Source organism: Aedes albopictus, chromosome 1 (assembly GCF_035046485.1).
Source record: "Aedes albopictus strain Foshan chromosome 1, AalbF5, whole genome shotgun sequence".
Taxonomy (NCBI): Eukaryota; Metazoa; Arthropoda; class Insecta; order Diptera; family Culicidae; genus Aedes; species Aedes albopictus.
In genome coordinates, this window is record NC_085136.1 from 88926557 (window position 1) to 88947279 (window position 20723).

General features: G+C 41.6%; 1 protein-coding gene across 2 annotated transcripts in view; it reads left to right on the forward strand.

The window, feature by feature from the left end:
• LOC109427430 (chaoptin) overlaps positions 1 to 20723 on the forward strand; it is a 290374-nt gene that overhangs the window by 243408 nt on the left and 26243 nt on the right. For both annotated transcript variants that reach the window (XM_019702986.3, XM_019702987.3), the window contains exons 2-3: positions 16975 to 18095; positions 18165 to 18966. In XM_019702986.3, the coding sequence (XP_019558531.2) occupies positions 16975 to 18095; positions 18165 to 18966 (1923 nt within the window). The remainder of the gene's footprint in view (positions 1 to 16974; positions 18096 to 18164; positions 18967 to 20723) is intronic.

Below are 20723 nucleotides of genomic sequence, written 5' to 3' on the forward strand. Positions count from 1 at the left end.
GAGAAATTCCTGGACAAATTCTCGGAGGAGTTCCTGAAGAAATACCTAGGGCAATTTCCGAAGGAATTCCTAGAGGAGTCCTAGAAGAATTCCTAGGAGAAATTCTTGGAGAAATCCCTGGAGAAATGACTGGATGAAATCCTGGAGGAACTCCTGAAGGAACTTCTCTGAAGGGATTCCTAGAAGATTTCACTGGAACACTTTCAGGAGGAATCCCTGAAGCAATTCCTGGAGAAATCAATGGAAGAATTCCTGGAGGAATCTCTAGAGGAATTCCTTGAGGTATCTAGTGATGAATTTCTGGGGGAATTCCTTGATGAATCCCCGTAGGATTTTTTAGAGGAATTCCTGCAGGAATTCCCAGAGGAATCCTGGCAGTATTACTGCAGGAATTTCTCGAGAAATTCCTGGAGGAATCCCCGGAATAATTCCTGAAGGAATCCAAGGAGCAATTCCAGAGGAAATTCCAGGAGGAGTTTCTGAAGAAATCCCAGGAGGAAGTACAGAATAAATCGCTGAAATTCATGAGGAAATCCTAAACTAAATGAGACCTTAAGGCGAAACTGGATCCATTTCCTCACTTTTTGATTTTTGATTTTTTATAAAATAACGAAGCAATATTTTCAAAATCGGTTTTCGTACACATGTAGAGTATGGATCAAGGTATCCCCTGATTTTTTTTTCGTGGTGGAAAATGTTTTTCGTTTTTGCAAAAACCATTTTTGAATCAAATTTCACAAAAAAATAGTTTCTGCAAAAATGGAAAACTTTTTTCACCACAAAAAAAATCAGAAGATACCTTGATCCATGCTCTACATGTGCATGTGAAACGATTTTAAAAATATTGCTTCGTTATTTAATGAAAAATCATAAACCAAAAAAATGAGGAAATGCTTCCAGTTTCGCCTTAAATGAGTACGTAGAGGAATCCTTGGAGGAATCCTTCTAGAAGTTCCCGAAGAAACCCCAGGAGGAAACTCGAAAGCAATCCCAAGAGGAATTCCTAAGGGAATCTTTGAACAGTTCCTGGAGGAAGACTTCGATTAATTTCTGTAGGAGTTTCTGAAAGAAATCCAGGAGGAATTCCTGAAGGAATCCCAAGAAAAGTTCCATGACGAATTCTTAGGGAATCTCAGGAGAGCTTTCTTAGCGAATTTCTGTAGGAATCCCACGATAAAGGATCTGAAGAAATCCATGTCTGCAGTAATTTCTGGACGAATTATTGAAGGAATACTTGGATAGACTCCCAAAGAACTTTTTGTACAAAATGTTTAATTAATTCATGGATTATTTTTTCTGTAAAATTTTCTGATAGAATTTCTGGTACACATGCCTGCAAAAAATACTTCGAATAATTCCAGATGGAATTATTTGAGTAATCTCCAGCGGAATTCTGAATGAAATATATGGGGAAGTCCCTGAAGAAAACTCAGAAACGAGCACCCTCCGGCCCTGTTGCGACTTCGTAAGTCCATGGACGATGTCAAGCAAGACCACGAGGGACTCGCGAAGACTGCTGCAGCGGCAGAACCGGCGAAAACAAAGGTTACAAAGTCTACCCAGTTTACGCTTTCGCAGGAAGCCCAAAAGGTGTGCCGGTGCGACTGCTCTTGATAAGCACTCGCAGAAGCGGGTGAGGCAGCCGTCAGGTGAGGAGCTGTCTGGCGATGCCCGCAAGGCTAGGCGAATATTAACGCCGAAGGTCGACAGATATGCAGGCAAGTCGGACCCCAGTCAAGTGTCCCGGAAAGCTGGGAAGGGTGGGAACAAGGGGTTGCGACCGCTGGTAGGCCCTCAACAACCATAGAGTAGGGCGAAGCAAGGGAAGCACCCCCCTTTGGATGAAGATCGGGTGGAAGAAGAAGAAAACAAAGCCGCAGGTCGAAGTAGCTAGGAACGTCAAACCAAGGCGTAAAAGAGTAGGTGACAAGCACGAGAAAGGCGACACGCTCGTCATTAAGAAGACCGAACAGTCTGAGTACTCGGACGTCTTGAAGACGTTGCGAAGCGACGCCGAGCTCGTGGATCTGGGAGCCGACGTGCGCAGTATTAAACATACTCGTACGGTAAAATGATCCTAGAGCTCAAGCGCGAGAAGGAACGCAAGGGCGCCGCCCACAAAAACCTGGCGGAAGAGGTCCTTGGCGAAGGGTTCGAGGTGAGGGCTCTGACAGCAGAGGCGACTCTGAAGATGAAAAATCTAGAAGGAATCACCATTGACGAGGTAGAGCTCGTCACGGCGCTGCGGCAGCTGTGCGAAGTGCAGGTAGCCACCACAGTCGTTAGGCAACGGAAGGGCCCGGCTGGGACACAGGTAACCTTGGTACAGCTACCCGTGGCAGACGCTAACAAGTCCGTTAAAATAGGGAAGCTCAAGGTGGGTTGGCCAGTATGCCAGGCTTGCTTAAGTTGTCTAGAACCAGGACACAAGGCATGGGACTTTAAGTATCTTGACAGGAGCAAGCTGTGTAAGCGATGTGGAAGTGAAGGCCATAAGGGACAAGGACAAGGCTGCACGAGTCTACCCATGTGTTTGATTTGTTCCGGGAAATCCGTGAACAGCAAGCACCCAACGGCTGGCCTATAGTGGCCGACCTTTAGAAGAGCCACAGATGACAAGTCACAGTGCAGGTGACGCAGCTGAACCTGAGACACTGTGACGCAGCTCAGCAACTGCTGTGTCAGTCATTTGTGGATTAGAGGACGGACGGAGTGGATCATAGCGGACTCATATTGATACCGCCGGTAACTGCAACACTGGGTCGCGGATGAGTCCACAAAAATGGCGGCGATATGGACGATGAGTAAGAGTTGGTGCCTACTACTTATGAGAGCTTCGTGGTCGCCAAAGTAAACGGGGTAATCTTCTGTAGCTGTTATGCGTCTCCGCGGTGGTCGAGCAGTTCGAGCAATTCACGCAGATACTGGACTGTCAGACAACTGTGCTGACAGGACGAAGGCCGGTGGTAATAGCGGGTGACTTTAATGCCTGGGCCGTGGAATGGGGAAGCCGTTTCACGAACCAGCGGGTCAGATCCTGCTAGAGACACTGGCCATACTAGATATCCACCTGGCTAAGCTAATGTCGGTACCAAGAGTACCTTTAGTCGGAACGGTGCGGAGTCGATTATTAAAGTGACCTTTTTGTAGTCCTGACCTAACAGGAAGTTCTAACTGGAGAGTAGACGATAACTACACTCTCGGCGATCACCTGGCGGTTCGCTACAGTATCGATTACAACAACAGCAGGCAGCGGGTAGAGAGAGGGGCGACTGAGTCATGGAGCGATATGAGGGACGGGTGGTGTTCGCCGCTGCAAAAACCGCGCTGAAGACTGAGCCAAGGGCAAGCAAAAAGGCCTGCTTTGAGGGTCTCTGTCAGAGTGCCTATGCGAATCCGTGGGGTGATGCCTACAGGATCGTGATGGCCAAGACCTGCCAAGACGAGAGGTGTAATGGCTCCAACAGAACAATCTCCAGCGATGTTGGAAGAGATCATCAAAGGGCTTGGCCTCCTTTCGTAATACAGCCGGGGACTTGGGGCTGGCGATGAGGAGAGAAACACCGATGTGGAACTTGCGAGGATAGCAAAATCGCTTAGCGTAGATAAGGCCCCAGGTCCGGACGGAGCACCGAACCTGGCCTTAAAAGTAGCTAATGCAGAGGCTCCCGAGATGTTGAGGTCGACTATGCAGAAATGCCTGGACGAGGGAGTTTTCCCAGAGGATTAGAAGAGGCAGAGCCTGGTTCCATTGGCAAAGGCGGGGAAACCAACCGGAGATCCGTCGGCATATAATGCCGATATGCTTGATCAATTCGGTGGGAAAGGTGCTCAAGAAGATCATCCTCAATAGATCCCTCAGCGTAGCCGAATCTACGGTTCTTCAGTAGATCGACAAGCATGCGGGTGCTCCCGATGAAGTGAATGGAACAGAAGTTTCGCTTACCGAGCTTCCAATCGTAATTTCAATTTGTTCGCGGGGTCGCATTTCCATTGGTCTCAGTTCGTAAAGTACTATGCAGAGATGTCCATATCCTCAGTGTGGAAAAGAGAAATAGAAAATACACCACTCACGCTGTGCATCTGAACAGGAGCCCTTCTCTTATATGTGGATCCACCACTGCGATTCGGATGCGCGCAAGCTTGGTGGGTAGAAATAAATCTCTTAGCTTTCTGAGCACTAGGCCACACAACAGTGCGGCGAGAGCGATTTCAAATTCTCTTCGGTGAAAGTGTAAAAAATCACCCGGGTGCGCGCTCCAGTGAGGTTTTTGCGCCAGAGTGCGCGCTGCGGTGAAACGCCGGTGAGTTCTCGCCCCGGCGACACCATGGTGATAATTCGGTGACTGCTGGGTGAAAACACGGGAGAGCGCCGGAGAGCGATGCGCGCGAAAGAGTGAGCCACACTCGATCCAAGGCGGACGAGCAAGAGCACGCACTAGCGCTTGGTCTACCTACCACCCAAAACAAGAGAAACTGGCTTCTTGGTGTGGTGAAAAATGTTGCTATCCCCAGTGTGGTCGATAAACTGACGCCGCAGTGAATCGCTACGGTGAAATGCCATCTCTGGTACTATGTATGTTTCTGACTTTCCGTTGGATTTTTTTTTTCTTACGGCTGGCTCGCATGGCCGTATACTAGCCCCCTAACTTTCCGGACGAACATGGTGCATAGTTGAGCTCGGAGTCCTTTTACTGGCAGTGATTTGGTCGGTTTGGTGAATGTGCATGAGGGTTCATTTTGAACCATTCCCCCTAAGAATAAAGTGGACGAGTTTCCGCGTGAGGATTTCTGCAATAGGTAGAATAAGTCCCTATACCTACCAGGTGGGTATAGGTAAATATCGGCAGGACGATGAAGGCCATCAACAACGATAGATACAAACTAGCGGATGATTCTGTTTGTCGAGTTTAGTGCTGCCCGTCCCGTTCTCCTTCGTCCTGTGCTGTCATGTCCTATTCCTATATGCGTTATTGATGGAGTCGCGCGCGCTAATGGCCGGTTATTACTGCAGTCATAGTGGAAAACTGGAAATTTCTGGGTCATTCCGGTGCTAGGTTTAGAAGTTTACAACCGATTAGGACACAAGTACCTATATAATTATACGAATAAATCTTTTTTTACTGAAAATCAAATAATTATTGGTTCAGTTGGATAATATCCTAACACTAGCATATAAAATAAAAAGCTCAGTAATATTTCTGATCTCAATCCATAAAATGTCGATCAGAACATTGTTTTTTGTAACGTACCCTTTATTCAACTAGCGGAGACACCACACCTTGTTAGACAATCAAATGTCCCGTGACAGAATCCGACTTTTAGAACCGGAACCGTCGTTCCGTAACAATTCATGCAACATTACACCTCGTGACATTTGAGAATCGGAGGACCTATGCAGAAGGTGTCGTTTACCCCGGAACAATCCCGGTCGCAAATGTCAAATTGCCTATAAAATATAACAAGGATATAGGGAACACGGATTCACCGCACATGTTTCCTAATGAGCGGTGCCATTTCCTTGTCAGCAGGAACAGGAAAGAAAAATAGTAAAAGAAATCAGCATTATCCATCACCACCCATTTTTAGGATTAAATTACCGGAAAATTTGAATGCCATCATCAACGCGTGTGTCCACTCTACTAACATGTATAGGGAAGGGATGAGTCACGCTTATGATTGTTTTCAGAAGGGCATCGTTTTACAACACCGTATAATGGATTGTTTTTTCTCTGATATGGACATATCTATCATGCCACCGGAATCGATAAATATGAATTAGATAGCTAGCAATTTTGCTAAGCCACGGTATTGGAGGTTGGAAATTCGATGAAGGGTTTCCGTTTCGTGTGTTTGTGCGTACGTGCAACAATACATATGCGGAATGATAAACGAGAAGTACCGAAGCGATCAATTTTATTCACAGTGCTATTTTTACCACGATAGGAGAAAAAAACAAAATCAGAGTATGAACGCATCATTAACTGATGCAACGAAAGGAAAGGGCAGGACACGCTATATCAAATTTCATTAAACCATAATTAGGAGCTTTGCTGTGCTCGACAAAAAGATGCGTGCGTATTTTACACATGCATACAGAAAGTGTCTACGATCGAATCCTTTCGAGACCAAAAGAAATATCCCAGTTACTTTATTCAGTACAATGTTAATCCGCCAATACTTCAGTTCAATCAAAGTGGGCCAAGCACAATCAATTCTGGCGCTGGCGTTCGATTTGAATAGGTCGTATGTTTGCTGTGTTCCTATGCTGATTCGACATATTCAAAGCGAACGCCAGAATTTCTTTGAAATTGCTCGTTTCATATTATATATATATATATACAGGGGATAGACAAAATGATCGGTACATACAAGTAAAATTTTCACTTTTCAAAAAAATGGTCAAATAGCTGTAACTTTTTGAAAATGAAAAGTGTTTCAAAAAATGTATTATTTTTACTGTAAGTTGATCAACTACAGTGTATCAAACAATTGTCCGTACAGCAAATTTTTTGTCAAAATAATTTTTCATTCAAATGTTTATAACTTTTTTATACGTCAATCAAAAACGCTGAAATTTTGACCAATCATGAACCATATATTAATGCTCCATTGGTGAAATTTTGAGCAAGATTGAATAAGTTTTCTGAAAGTTATGGAACTTTTAGTAAAACTCATAAGATGTTTAAACACATTTTTAAAACATTATATCTCAATATGTACTCGATGAAACTTTTTCAATCTTTTTTGTGTTACAGCTTAAACTTAAGGCTTTCATATGCAGCAACGTTTGAGGTTTCATATTCACTACAAAAAATATGAAAAATTTGCTTATGTAGTTGACGATATTTATAAAATTACCATATTATGTACATATAATCTGCCAAACGTATTCCACCAATAAAAGTGCATTAACTAAACGAAAAATGCATAGGACCTACTCTTCATATGTAGTTTAGTAGGTCCTGTATAAAAATATTACATTAAGAAAGTTAAAAAAAGTTGAAAACACTTGGCACTTTTATTGATCAAAATATGATAAATTTCCAAATAATTATCTGAACATATACAGATTTTTCATATTTTTTGTAGTGAACTTCAAACCTCAAACGAAGCTGCATATGAAAGCCTTAGGTATAAGCTGTAACACAAAAAAGATTGAAAAAGTTTCATCAAGTACATATTGAGATATAATGTTTTAAAAATGTGTTCAAAAATCTTAAAAGTTTTGCTAAAAGTTCTATAACTTTCAGAAAACTTATTCGATCTCGCTCAAAATTTTACCAATGGAGCTTCAATATATGGTTTATGATTTGTCAAAATTTCATTGTTTTTGATTGACGTATAAAAAAGTTCTAAACATATGAATGAAAAATTATTTTGACCAAAAAATTGCTGTACGGACAATTGTTTGATACACTGTAGTTGTGTATCAATGGACCAATTTTGGGAAAGAAGTTGATCAACTAGTTGTGTATCGATGGACCAATTTTGGGAAAGATCGGGCTATTCTACATGAAGTAAGAAAGATTCTAGAACAAGTCGAAAGTATCCGATAGCCAGATTTGATCTGTTATATCTCCGGATTCAATTAATAAAATGCAATGAAATTTTGAGCTTCCATGACTTATATGATAAGCTTTGAAAAACTTTTGACATGACGTAAAATTGTTAACACGGAATAAAATTATAGCGTGTAGATTATTTCTCTGATATAACACCACATTATTGAAAATCATTATCACTTCAAAATTAGAGATGGTAATTAAAGGAGACCGTTCGCAATGCTGTTTTATTTTGTATGGCGAGTTTTAAAATTTTTAAAACTCGCCATACAAAATAAAACAGCATTGCGAACGGCCTAATTTTGATTCCCTCGAATTGACTTCAATATGAAAATATTTTAAAACGAAGTAACAAAAAACCGACAATTAATTTGAAAAGTAATGGAAAGCATATCAAAATTAGACCAACTCACTTAAAAATCATAAAATAAATTAAATCGCTGTAACTTTTTTTTCTTGTTAATAATTTTAAGCTAAATTAAATCTTTTCTAAAGCTCATTATATTATGAGTCATATACGCTCAAAATTTCTTAGTTTTAAGGAAAATGCGTGTAGCTAGGTTAACGGTAATGGAAGGAATGAATTTATTTCTGACATACAGGGGATGGCCAAAATGTTTTGGATAGGCAACTTTTTTTCTCCCACAAAAAAATTCAACATGCTGTAACTTTTCATAGATTGCATCAAAAAATCTCAAATTTTGACTATTTGTCAATCTATTATGTGTGCATCATTGGTACAAGTTTGGGCTCGATTGATTATTTTTTCGCAAAGTTAGAACCGTTCGCGTAAAACACTATTTTTTAGACAACTCATTTTTGAGCTGTCATAACTCGGAAACCAGTAAACCAAATTGAATGAATTTTTTAACGTTTATCAACAATATATTGATACTCAATACAACGTTATAAAATGTAATATTTTCTCACGGCGAAAAAAGTTATATCGGGTTGAAATTTTTACCCATATAGAGGAAAATAAGTAAAATTTACCATACCACACAAAAATTATTAAATGTGTTCTTCCTTCAATCTAAATAGGCTCTAATATATCTGATTAGAGTTAATTTGAAAACAGAAGTGGAAAATATTTGGATATCAACACTAAAATTTATTCACATTAATGTAAACAAAATATATTTTTTCGAGAAAAGTCCAAAAAGTGTCAATACATGATAACTTTTTTCAACGTTTAAAAAGTATTGTCGCGCTTATCTTAGATTCTCAACAAGTTGCGTTCGAAACGCGCAGCATCAGATCGCGCCAGACCGCGCCCGTATGATTTGCACACGGTGTGCACCTTGGCTAAAACTGTTTTTGCAGCCGCCAGGTGGGAGCTGTCATGGATAATCAGCCGCCGTATACAAATCAAATGGGGCACAATCTTTTCGCGATTAACGACGGCTGATTGAGATTGTCAGCATCTGAGTGATTAAGCTGGGATGCACAATATCTATGTTTTAATAGTTTGTGAAGCCTTTACATATTGTTAGTGTACGTTCAAAATTTCATTCAATTCGGTTTACTGGTTTTCGAGATATGACAGCTCAAAAATGCGTTGTCTAAAAAAAGGTGTTTTACCCGAACGGTTCTAGCTTTGCGAAATATTAATCAATCAAGCCCAAATTTGTACCAATGATGCACATATAATAGGTTGACAAACAGTCAAAATTTGAGATTTTTTGATGCGCTCTATGAAAAGTTATAGCATGCTGAACTTTTTTGTGAGAGAAAAAAAAGTTGCCTATCCCAAACATTTTGGCCATCCCCTGTACATGTATAATGACTACTATGATTAATAACTTCAGTATTCTGGATTGCAAGGTTACTACGATGCACACACTTCAACACTCCTCCTCAAGCGTAGTTTTCTTGATCAATTTCAATCCAGACGCGTCTCTGAAGGTTTGTAATTTGATTTTTGATAATGGCCTCGTCATCATATCGGCTATTTGTTCAGCCGTTGGGCAATATTCTACATCGATAACTTCATTTTACTTCAAATCTTTCGTGAAGGCGTATTTTGTATCGATATGTTTTGAGCGTTTTTTCACCCTTTCGTTCTCCAGTAGGTGTATACAGCTTTGGTTATCCTCCATGATCTTGATCGGCTCACTGTTCTCACCATAATCGTCCGGTAATTTCTTCAACCACAGTAACTCATGACAGACTTCAGCTAGAGCGACTAGTTCAGCTTCGGTTGATGATAACGCCACACAGTTCTGTTTTCGAGCGGCCCATGGAATCAATCCTCCATCGAAATATACGAGATATCCTGAGTTGAATTTCCTGTCGCTGACATCGCCTGCCCAGTCTGCGTCCACGAAACACTTCAGGTAATCCTTGCTAGCGCCCAGATGCAACCGCAGGTCCCGGGTGGTCATCAAATAGCGTAACACTCTTTTGGCTTCTGTCCAATCAGCATAAGAAGGTCTGCTCACTTTTCTCCCAAGGATTGATGTAGCAATAGCAATGTCTGGTCTGGTCATCACAGAATCGTACATTAGTGTGTGTGTGTGTGTGATCCAACTAACCCCCACTGTCCGGCAGTGGTATTATGGAAGAAAGTTTCCTGCAATATCATTTTGATGTTATTGCAAAAAGCTTTAGTCCGGGAGTTAGAAGGTGATAGCTCTATTGCAGATTCAGAGACCCATTTCAGAATGGCTAGAGAGACACGTCCATTCAGAAGTCACTTTCACTTACAATAAGCCCCGCATGTGTACATTACCGTTATCATTTGGATAATGATAATGCAAACACACTTCCTGATTCAAGGAAAATCTTTGAAACTGGCGCGTATTTAGTTCATTTTGTTGTAGTAAAAGTAATCAGAACATTCTCACCGGAATCCATGCAATCCAAGGTAGCGCTGCCATCACCATGGAAACGTCTTCATTGTGCAGTCAGGCCTCCTCCTCATCTCGCCACCGTTGCACTTGCAGTCAGTCATCATTTGAACACACGTCATTTTGGCTCCCACGAAATTATGAATGTTAAGCCACACGGGATGATTCTGTAATCCCTCGCGAATCACTGATGGTATGGCGGTTGTTTAATAGCCACATTACGTAAAAAAACACGAAACAAAACTGCAGTCATAGTGGCTTTACAAAAACTTTACAATGGAAAGCTACTGGAAGGCGTAGCGCCATTGTACATAGCGCCGTGAAAACGCGAAATAAACAGCACATTCCTACACCCTCGAAACGAATTTTAGCACCGCTTCCTAACCCGAACTACTTTAGCAGCAGCATCGTGAGCGGCATTCACGATCTTTGTAAACACCCGCTATCGCACAATTCATTTGGTAATTATTATTTTTTTCGAATTCCATCAATTCATTCCTCACTATTAAAATTCTCACAAAACAAGCACTCTTTCACACGCGGAAGCTATCCGGATGGCGTAGCACCGGCCAAACCGTCAGCAGAATCACAAAAAAAATGGGCGAACGCGAAAGAAACGCGACGAGCAAAACAAAACACGTCTGCACGCGGCTACGCCTACTGCGATCATCCTCATCACAGAATCGTACATTAATGCTCCAATAAGGCTTTGGTACTCGTCATTCCTGGGTAGTGCTTCAAAATCCTCCTCCTTTCGTTGAATATATCCTGGGTCCATGGGGATTGCTGACGGTTGGCATTTTGAAGGTCGAATTTCTCCGCAAGCTTGGAAATATACGCCTTCTGACTCACCATGTAGCAGCCATTGTTGAATTCGACATGCATTCCCAGGAACAATTTCAGATTTCCAAGCAGTGACATTTTGAACTTCTTCTCCAAGGTAGCCATGATTTCTTGAAATTCGGTTTCGTTGCTACACGCGATTACCATGTCGTCTACATAAACTGCGATGAACGTGTGCCTCTTCTTCGTAATCCTCTTGTACAAACATGGATCAGCCGTAGATGCAACGAATCCCATTCTCCGAAGTACTTCATCCAGCGTTTTATTCCAAACACGACCAGCGGAAGGTGGCTTGCTTCACAACCGGAGAGAAAACTTCTTCATAGTCCAAGCCATAGCGCTGGGAAAAACCTTGGGCCGCCAATCTAGCCTTGTAGCGCACGATTTCACCGTGTTTATTCGTCTTGCGTTTGTATATCCAGCGGCAACCGATGGCTTTTCTTCTGGGTGGTAGCTCAGTCATTTCCCACGTCCGATTCTCCACCAGAGAGTTCAATTCTTCCTGCATCGCAGCAATCGACTGATGTCAGCGTTAATATGTAAATAGTAGCTCTATCTTTCCTCTTTTCTACAACAATTCGTTTTGAGGTGGTTTTTGGAGAAACTTTCGAGTTATAACGGTTTAAATGAGCCACCATTTGAACAAAATCGAGGGGTCTGCAAAAAATGTTGTGGCTCTAACTAACGGGGGGTCTATCAATTTGAGTAACCAAAGGCATTTTCCTTACTTTTTTAGCGAGGGCTTTCAGAAAATCGGCACCTTAAACATTTGTAAAGACAAGGTGTAAATAGTGGGCCGGTCTCAGCGAGAGTTACCCATCTCTGAAGGTATCCTGCTAGAAATCCATAAAAGAATCCTGGAAGGAATTCTAGAAAAAAAAATCCTGGAGGAATCCTTGACAGAATCCCGATGAAAATTCCAGAAGAACTCAATGGAGTAATTCTTGGAAGATTTTCTGAAGGAATCCTACAGAAAATGCTGTACGATTGCTTGACGGAAACCCAAGAGACATACATATTTAAAGAAATCCCACGAGAAATTCCCAATGGAGTTCCGTGAGATATTATTCAAGAAATTCGGAGTAGAATCTCTTTAAAAATTATTTGAGAATACCGTGAGGAATCCCATGCAAGAAGCATGGGAGGAATACCTGGAGAAATCTTTAGAAGAATACTCGAGGGATCCCAGAAAGAATCAGTGAAATGCCGAGAGAAATTGAGCTGAGCTTGAGCTTGTAACCGTTTGTATCCACAGCAGACCGAATATACAGTGTATCAAACAATTGTCCGTACAGCAAATTTATTGTCAAAATAATTTTTCATTTAAATGTTTATAACTTTTTTATGCGTTAATCAAAAATGCTGAAAATTTTACCAATCATGAATCATGTGTTCAAGCTCCATTGGTAAAATTTTGAGCGAGATCAAATAAGTTTTCTGAAAGTTATAGAACAATTAGTAAAACTTATTATATTTTTGAACACATTTTTAAAACATTATAGGGTGACAATGGGTATTATCGGCAGGTTTGTTCTCTTCGTCATGGGGAGTTTTTTGTCAGCCAAATTGTCTGAAACTTGGCCATATAATTCAGCTTAGTTGGGAAGGATTTGAGACCAACTCTGAGTTCAATAGGTTTCAAAAAACCCCCAAAGACGAAGAGAACAAAACGGCCAAGAATAGGTAATTTCCCCTATCTCAGTATGTACTCGATGATTTTTTTTCAATTTTATTGTGTTACATCTTATACCTAAGGCTTTCGTATGCAGCTTTGTTTGGGGTTTTAAATTCACTACAAAAAATATGAAAAATGTGCTTATGTAGCTGACTATGTTTAAAAATTTACCATATTTTGCACATATAATCTGCCAAACGTTTTCAACCAATAAAAGTGCATTAACTGAACGAAAAATCCATAGGACCTACTCTTCATATGTAGTTTAGCAGGTCCTGTATAAAAATATTACATTAAGAGAGTTCAAAAACGTTGAAAACACATGGCACTTTTATTGATCAAAATATGATAAATTTCCAAACGACACACTGAACATATACAGATTTTTCATATTTTTGTAGTGAATATAAAACATTTAACGAAGCTGCATATGAAAGCCTTAGGTATAAGCAGTAACACAAAAAAAAATTGAGAAAGGCTCATCAAGTACATATTGAGATATAATGTTTTAAAAATGTGAGCGATCTCGCTCAAAATTTTACCAATGGAGCTTTAATCAAGGCTTTAATATATAGGTTGTAATTGGTCAAAATTTCAGCGTTTTAGATTGACGTATAAGAAGTTATAAACATTTAAATGAAAAATTATTTTGACCAAAAAAAATGCTGTACGGACAATTGTTTGATACACTGTACCTCTGCGTTTGTACAAATTCATGCGGATGTCGGAGTGTTGGTGGGATATGGTCGACAGAGGGTTCACCCATTGGTGCGTGGATGCCAGGCGTAAGGTGAAAGATGAGTGTGTTTATTACTCTGAAGATAATACGTTCTAGCGATGGCTATGAACATGTGAATATACATGAGTTGAGTTGTAAATGTGTAGAGAGGAGAGAGAAAGTATTGCCTCCAGGATATTCACCTTGGATTCCTCCAGAAAATTCTTCAGGGATGCCTCCAAGATATTTTTTTTTCAGAAGATCTCTCAGGAAGACCTCGACAGGAGTACCTTCGAAAATTCTTTCAGGAGAAATCAGGGATGCCTCCTATAGAGATACATCAGAGATTCATCCAGAAGATTCTACAGGGTGTCTCATAGGAGGTCCTTCAGAGATTAGTCCGAGAGTTCCTTCACGAATTCCTTCAGAAATTCCTTCAGGAATTCCTACAGAAATTTCTTTAGGAACTAGTCCTGGAGTTTCCTCAGAGATTCCTCCAGAAGATCCATCAGAAATTCCTGGAATTTGTTCAAGAATCCCTCAAGAATGCCTCCAGGAGTAACATCAGAGATTTCTCCAGAAGCTCCTTCAGGAATTCCTACAGGAGTTCCTTCAATAATTTCCTTAAGATTATAACACAGCGAAACAAAAATTAACTATTGGTCTGTCTCAATAGCAAACGTATGTATGTGTATTCGACAGATTTTAGGCCGCTGAATCCGAATCCGGGCTCAGATTTGCTTCAGCACGTCACAATTTTGAACTATGCCTCAATTTATTGGACAAAATATGCGATTTTGGGCTTTTTTGATTGCAAGCCATTAACCCCTTCGGAACGACTTTTTTCACCAACCTCGCCGCTATAGAACACGTCAGCGAGGTGCAAATGACCCAACCGTCCTGAAAGGGTTAAGTAAGGAAATATTTGTTTAAGCAATCGAAGGGTAAATTGGTCAATTAACATCTAAATTAAAGACTCATGCAAAATATTCGTTTTACAAAATCGAATTTGATAGCTTTAAGCGATTGATGTTAGGTACGGTATTTCCCATACAAATCACCCTCCAAAAGTTGCATGCAAGTTTACTTACCAACATAAAATGGTTAAATCTACCAAATTTGATTGGGTAAAACGAAAAAAATTGCATGAGTCGTTACGAGTTGACCAATTTACCCTTTGATTGCTTTAAAAAATATTTCCTCTGTAATGGCTTTCAATCAAAAAAGCCCAAAATCGCATATTTTGCTCGGATTCGGATTCAGCAGCCTAAAATCTGTCGGAGACACATACATTTGCTCTTGAGACAAAAAAATGTTACGCTGTGTAATCAGGCATATCTCCAGGATATTCTTGAAGGGATCTTTCATGAAGTTTCACCAAGAATCTCTCAAGGATTTCCTTCTGGAATTCTTCCAGGAATTCTTTAAAGAATACCTTCTGCAAATTCATCCCCCTACACGGAACGATCCACTGAAAATCCTTCGAGAATTTCGCCTGCAAATTCTTTGGATATACCTACCGGAATTCCTTCGGGCATTCCCCTGGAATCCCTGCAGGGATTTTTTCTGTAATTTCTTCGCAGGTCCCTTCTAGACTTCCTTCAGGGGTTCCCCTGGACTTCCTTCGAGGTTTCCTCCTGGCTTTTTCCTGGAATTCATTCGGGGATTCCTCCGGAGATTCTTCCCAGATTTTCTTTCCGGGTTTCCTCCTAGACTTCCTTCGAAGATTCCTCCTGAAATTCTTTCGGGGATTCCTTCTAATATTCCGTCAAATTTCTTTGGTGATTCCTTTTAGAATTCCTTCGGAGATTCCAGCTGGATTCCTCATGGAATACCTCCATTGATTTCTCGTGCACTTCATTTAGGGATTCCTCTTGAACTTCCTTCGGAGATTCCTCCTAGAATTCATTCTGGAATGTCTCCTGGAATTCCTTTGAGGCTTCCTCCTGCAATTCCTTTGAGGATTCCTCCTGGAATTTCTTCAGGTATTCCTCCTACACATTCTTCATGTATTCTTCTTGAATCTTTCGGGGCTTTCTCGTGATACTCTAACGTAGATTTCTCCTGAAATTTGTTTGGGGTTTCCTCCTTGAATTTCCCTTAGAATTCCTTCGGGGATTCCTCCTGGATTTGATTCAGGGATTCCTCATGGAATTCCTTCAAGAGTCCTTCTGAAATTCCTTTGGGGTTTCCTTCTGGAATTGCTTCAGTGATTTCTCCTAGAATTCCTTCGGGGATTTTTTTCTGGAATTCGTTCGGGGATTTCTCTTTAAATTCCTTTAGGAATTCCTCCTGGAATTCCTCCGGAGATTTTTCATGGACTTCCTATGCGGATTCCTTTTGAAAATCCTTCGAGTATTCCGCTTGGAAATTCTCCCAGAATTCCTTCAGGGGTTCCTCCTGGGGTTCCTGCAGGGATTTCTCCTGTTATTTCTTCGGGGATTTCTGCTGGAATCTTTTCAGGTTATTCGCCTAAAAGAATGCTTACAACAAAATTATATCAAGCTCTGTTATTTCTAACAATGGTTGTTATAATTTTGTTATTATCTTGTTAGGTGCTTCTGGTCGGATAGTAAATTAATGTGAAGGACCGTTTGAGCAGTTGCGATATTGAGTACACATTGATCCTTCGCAAAACCACACCTATAGCTCAGACCTCATTTCTCGGTATCAAAACGGAATTACAGCACCATAAATTGCTCGACACTATCATATCCTCATCAGGACCGGCAAACGGACGGGACGGCCTCACCCATCGCGAAAAGCCAATTCCTTTTCAAACCTAGGCGTGTCAGTCTATCCAATTGCCTGCCCCACCTCCTCTGCCGGCTGCAGCCATAAACCGATAAAGAAAGACCTCACGCGGTTTACACGGCGAGCAAAACTAATTTGATCGCACGATGACATAAAACAAACTTCCCCTTCCTTTGGATATCTAGGTCTCTCTTATGGAACCATCGCCGTTTAGCTTTCCCAACTTTCCAAACACTACTTTGTCTCTCACTCCGACCGTATCCTTCTTTGCGTCCGTTCTATGGTTACTTAATTGGCTACACCTTATCCTGCTGCGAAGAAAAATGCCATCCGATTCCTTCCCCAGTGCCCTCTGTCTCCCCAACTGTCCCCGCCTCTGAACCAATATAATTAAATTAAGTCCATCGAATGCGATAGGAAAAACTAACATTATGATAAGGAATGGGGCGCTAATTTTCCTTCCCGGAGCGCGATTCGGATAGGGAATTAATTTGGCTAATCACTGGTCGTCGAAGAACTTCAACTTTTCTGAACCTGGTAACATTTCCAATTCGTCTTATCTACTTGCAGGGCAATGCCGGACTCGAGTATCTGGTCAAGCTCGGTTACACCTTGGTGTTCGTGACGGTTGGTCTCATGATCTGGGCTTCCCTGGCGAGGGCTCGTGAAATCGACTATCCGTCCTATTCGCCGTGTAACTTCAATGCCCTCTGCAGATGCTCCAAACCGGGTCCAGATCTTGGCGTAGTAGACTGCCGAAATGTACACTTTCCCGCCATACCGAAGATCATCAACAGTTCGAAGCTCTTCAAGCTCTACATGGACGATACGGGGCTTCAAGATTTGGAGCCGTATTTTTTCCAAGCGACCGGACTCTACAAGCTGGACATTTCCAACAATCCAATCACGGAGATACCCGACGAAGCCTTTCACGGCTTGGAACGATCGCTCTGGGAATTGGTCTTGGAGAACAACGAGCTCATTGAGGTTCCCTCGAGAGCTATTCAAGACTTAAAGAAGTTACGACTCCTGGATCTGGGAGGAAACGATATTACCACCATTGCAACTGGAGCCTTCCGAGGACTGGAGCAAAGCCTACAAACTCTTGTACTATCGGACAACTCAATTTCACAGCTTGCTCCGGGAAGTGTTGCCGGTTTACCCTATTTGGACAGCATAGACCTCAGCGGAAACAACCTGGCCCTAATTGATCCGGCCGCCTTCAAGGACGGCCTCGGAAAGCTGTCCAAAGTGTTCCTAGCCAACAACCTACTCACTCACATCCCCTATGACGCCCTTGAACCACTTCGCCTGCTACGAGTTCTGGACCTCTCTCACAACCTCATCCAAACCCTTGCCCCAGACGAAGACGACCCCAAAGTCAACTACAAACTGACCCTGGACATGCTCCAACTACAGTACAACTCCATCCACGAGATTCCATCGGAATCGTTTGCGTTCTTCGACACCATCAACTCCACCTTCCTGGACGGAAACCCAATCAACCACATCGCGGACAACGCCTTTCGGCAGGCCAAAATCCGAGAGCTGTACATCCGGCACTGCGGGCTGGATTTCATCTCACCGGAAGCGTTCGACGGACTGGAAAGCTCGTTGCAGCTGTTGGATTTGTCCGGGAACAACTTGACCCATTTGGCGGACGGTCTTTTCCGGGGATTCGATTATTTGAGGTATGGTCAAACTCGCATCTTCGCATCTAATGAGCAATGATAATTTGTTTCAAAATCTCTCCTCGACAGATTCCTGAACCTCAAGGACAACGTCATCAAGGAGTTCGACCAACGCAACCAGTCACCCTTCGCCGGCCTTAACCTCTTCAAGCTGGACACCACCGGTCACCAGAATCAACCATTCACCCTCAAGGAACTGTCGGCCATGAAGAATCTACGACAGCTAGCCACCTCGCACCTCTCATCCATGTCCCTCAACCCCGAAGATTTCGCCGAATTCAGCCCAGAGCTGGAAGAGCTCCGGCTCACCCGCGCCGGTTTGAAATCCATCAAGAATCGAGCCTTTGCCAATTTGCGCGGCCTCAAACGTCTAGATCTAAGCGAGAACCGCGTCGACAGCATCGAGCCAAACGCTTTCAACGAAATAGGCCACAGTCTGATCTCGCTACGGATGTCGCACGGCTTAGGCGCGCAAATGTCCCAAATCCCGTACGAATCGTTCCGACAGCTTACCGTTCTGGAAGCGTTGGACCTGAGCAACAACAAGCTGAAAACCCTAAACGAAAACAGTTTCCACTTTATGGGAGACCTCGTCAGCTTGGAGCTGCACGACAATCAAATCGAAAGCCTTCCTAGGGGAACCTTCCAAGGGGACATTCACAACAAGCTGAAGCTGATATCGCTACGGTACAACAATCTTAAGCAGCTGTCGACGCACTCGTTCGCGGATTTGGGAGATCTGAACGCCATCTATCTGGACGACAATCGGATCGAGTCGATCGAGAAGCGAACGTTTATGAACTTGAACAACCTGAAGGTGCTGAATCTGAGGGGTAACAAGCTGAACAAAGTTGCGGATGAATCGTTCCAGGTAAGTATTCGTGCTTTTAATAATAAGGCTCTATCCTACTCTATCTAGCATTGGCATAGATGAGCTTACAATTTGTGGTTGCAAGCTGTCGAAGTTATGTACAATGAAAATCTACCAACAGGGCTTGGGATACCATTCCCAATGTTCATAATTTGAAAGCTGTCATGTTTCTCAAGGATGTATTGCACATTTCCCGTCACACTGCACCCCTTTCGCAGTTAACATAAGTGCTGGACCATGAATAAAACTGCGATTTCGCATAGAATCGTGTCGATGTCTTCTGCGCACTTATTCATTTTAAGATGCTAAATAAATGCGCAGAAGACACCGAAACGATTCGATGCGAAATCACAGTTTTATCTACGATCTCGCACTTGTGCTAACTGCGAAAGGGATTCAGTGGGGTGGGAAATGACGCAATTTCAAAAACTAAGAAGCCCCTGTTTTCGATTCCATTATTTGTTTGGAAAATGCACAACTAGTCTACAACGGATGAAGACACTCTTATCCACAGCGTGTCTGGATGACCGCACGCTAGTTCACAGCATGTCCGGATGGCCGCATCCCAGTCCACAGCGTGTCCGGATGATCGCACTCTTGTTCACGGCGCACAGTGGCCGATTTCTTCATTTTAGCGCGCTTAATTAATAACTTTTTTACTATGAAGTTTAGCGTCATGGTGTCTTCGGGAAAGTTTTTCACTATAATAAGGAGCTTCTTTTGAGCTTCTGTGAAAAATGATCAATCCCCCTAAAAGTGAGATAGAAAATTTATTTTTTGAATTTTTCAAGATACGAGGTTGGAGTCTTCACAAAAGTTGTAGAAAATGTTGTTTGGAGCAACTTTGCCGAAGACACCAAGTTTGTAACTCCGTTACTTTTCAAGATACGTTACGTTTTCTTTCATCAGCCACTTGAAAAAGGTTTCTGCGCAATAACTTTCTAAAAATTGATTCTACATTTTTCTTGTGTTCTACAAAGTTATAGATAATGGTAAAACACACAACTTTGCCGAACATGACATTCGGCTAATTCCAAAAATAAAATAGTTATAACGGTTTTTATAGTTTTTTGGGCCATATTTCATGCATATATAACTTAGCTATAGGCAATTATATGCAAATTTCTTTTTACGCATGTGAAAGTACATGTAATTGCCTCTCTTACAAAACCAAAATCATCAAACTGTAAGAAACTGTAAGATGGTTTTTGTATAGAAACTTACATCCATTTATGTTACTCTTATATGGGATTTATATATATTTGCAACATATTTATTTGATATTTCATATCAGCTTGCATTTTTATTGTTATTGTAAGTGTGTGTTAATATAAAGAAAGGTTTGTGGTGTATTCTGGATCATTCATGAAGTACGTTACATGAAAACATACCATCTACTTCTTTTGTCGTACTAACTCAAGTGCTCCACGTATGCCACGAAAAGAGCGAATAAAGCCCATTTCTTTAAAAAAATCCAAACATGCGCGTGACATATTCTTTGAACGCTCTCACTAGTACATATCTACACATATCTAGATGGGTTATAGTAAAATATAAATCTTATTGCACTTCAAAGAAAGCTGCTGTTAAATCGTGATCCGACGAAAGAAGTTTCACTTTATGCGTTTTTTTTTCGGGAACTACGTGGAGCATTGTGAGTTAGTAAGAAAATAGAAGTAGATGGTGAGTTTTTATGTAACGTACTTCATGAATGATCCAGAATACTTCACAAACCTTTCTTTATATTAACACACACT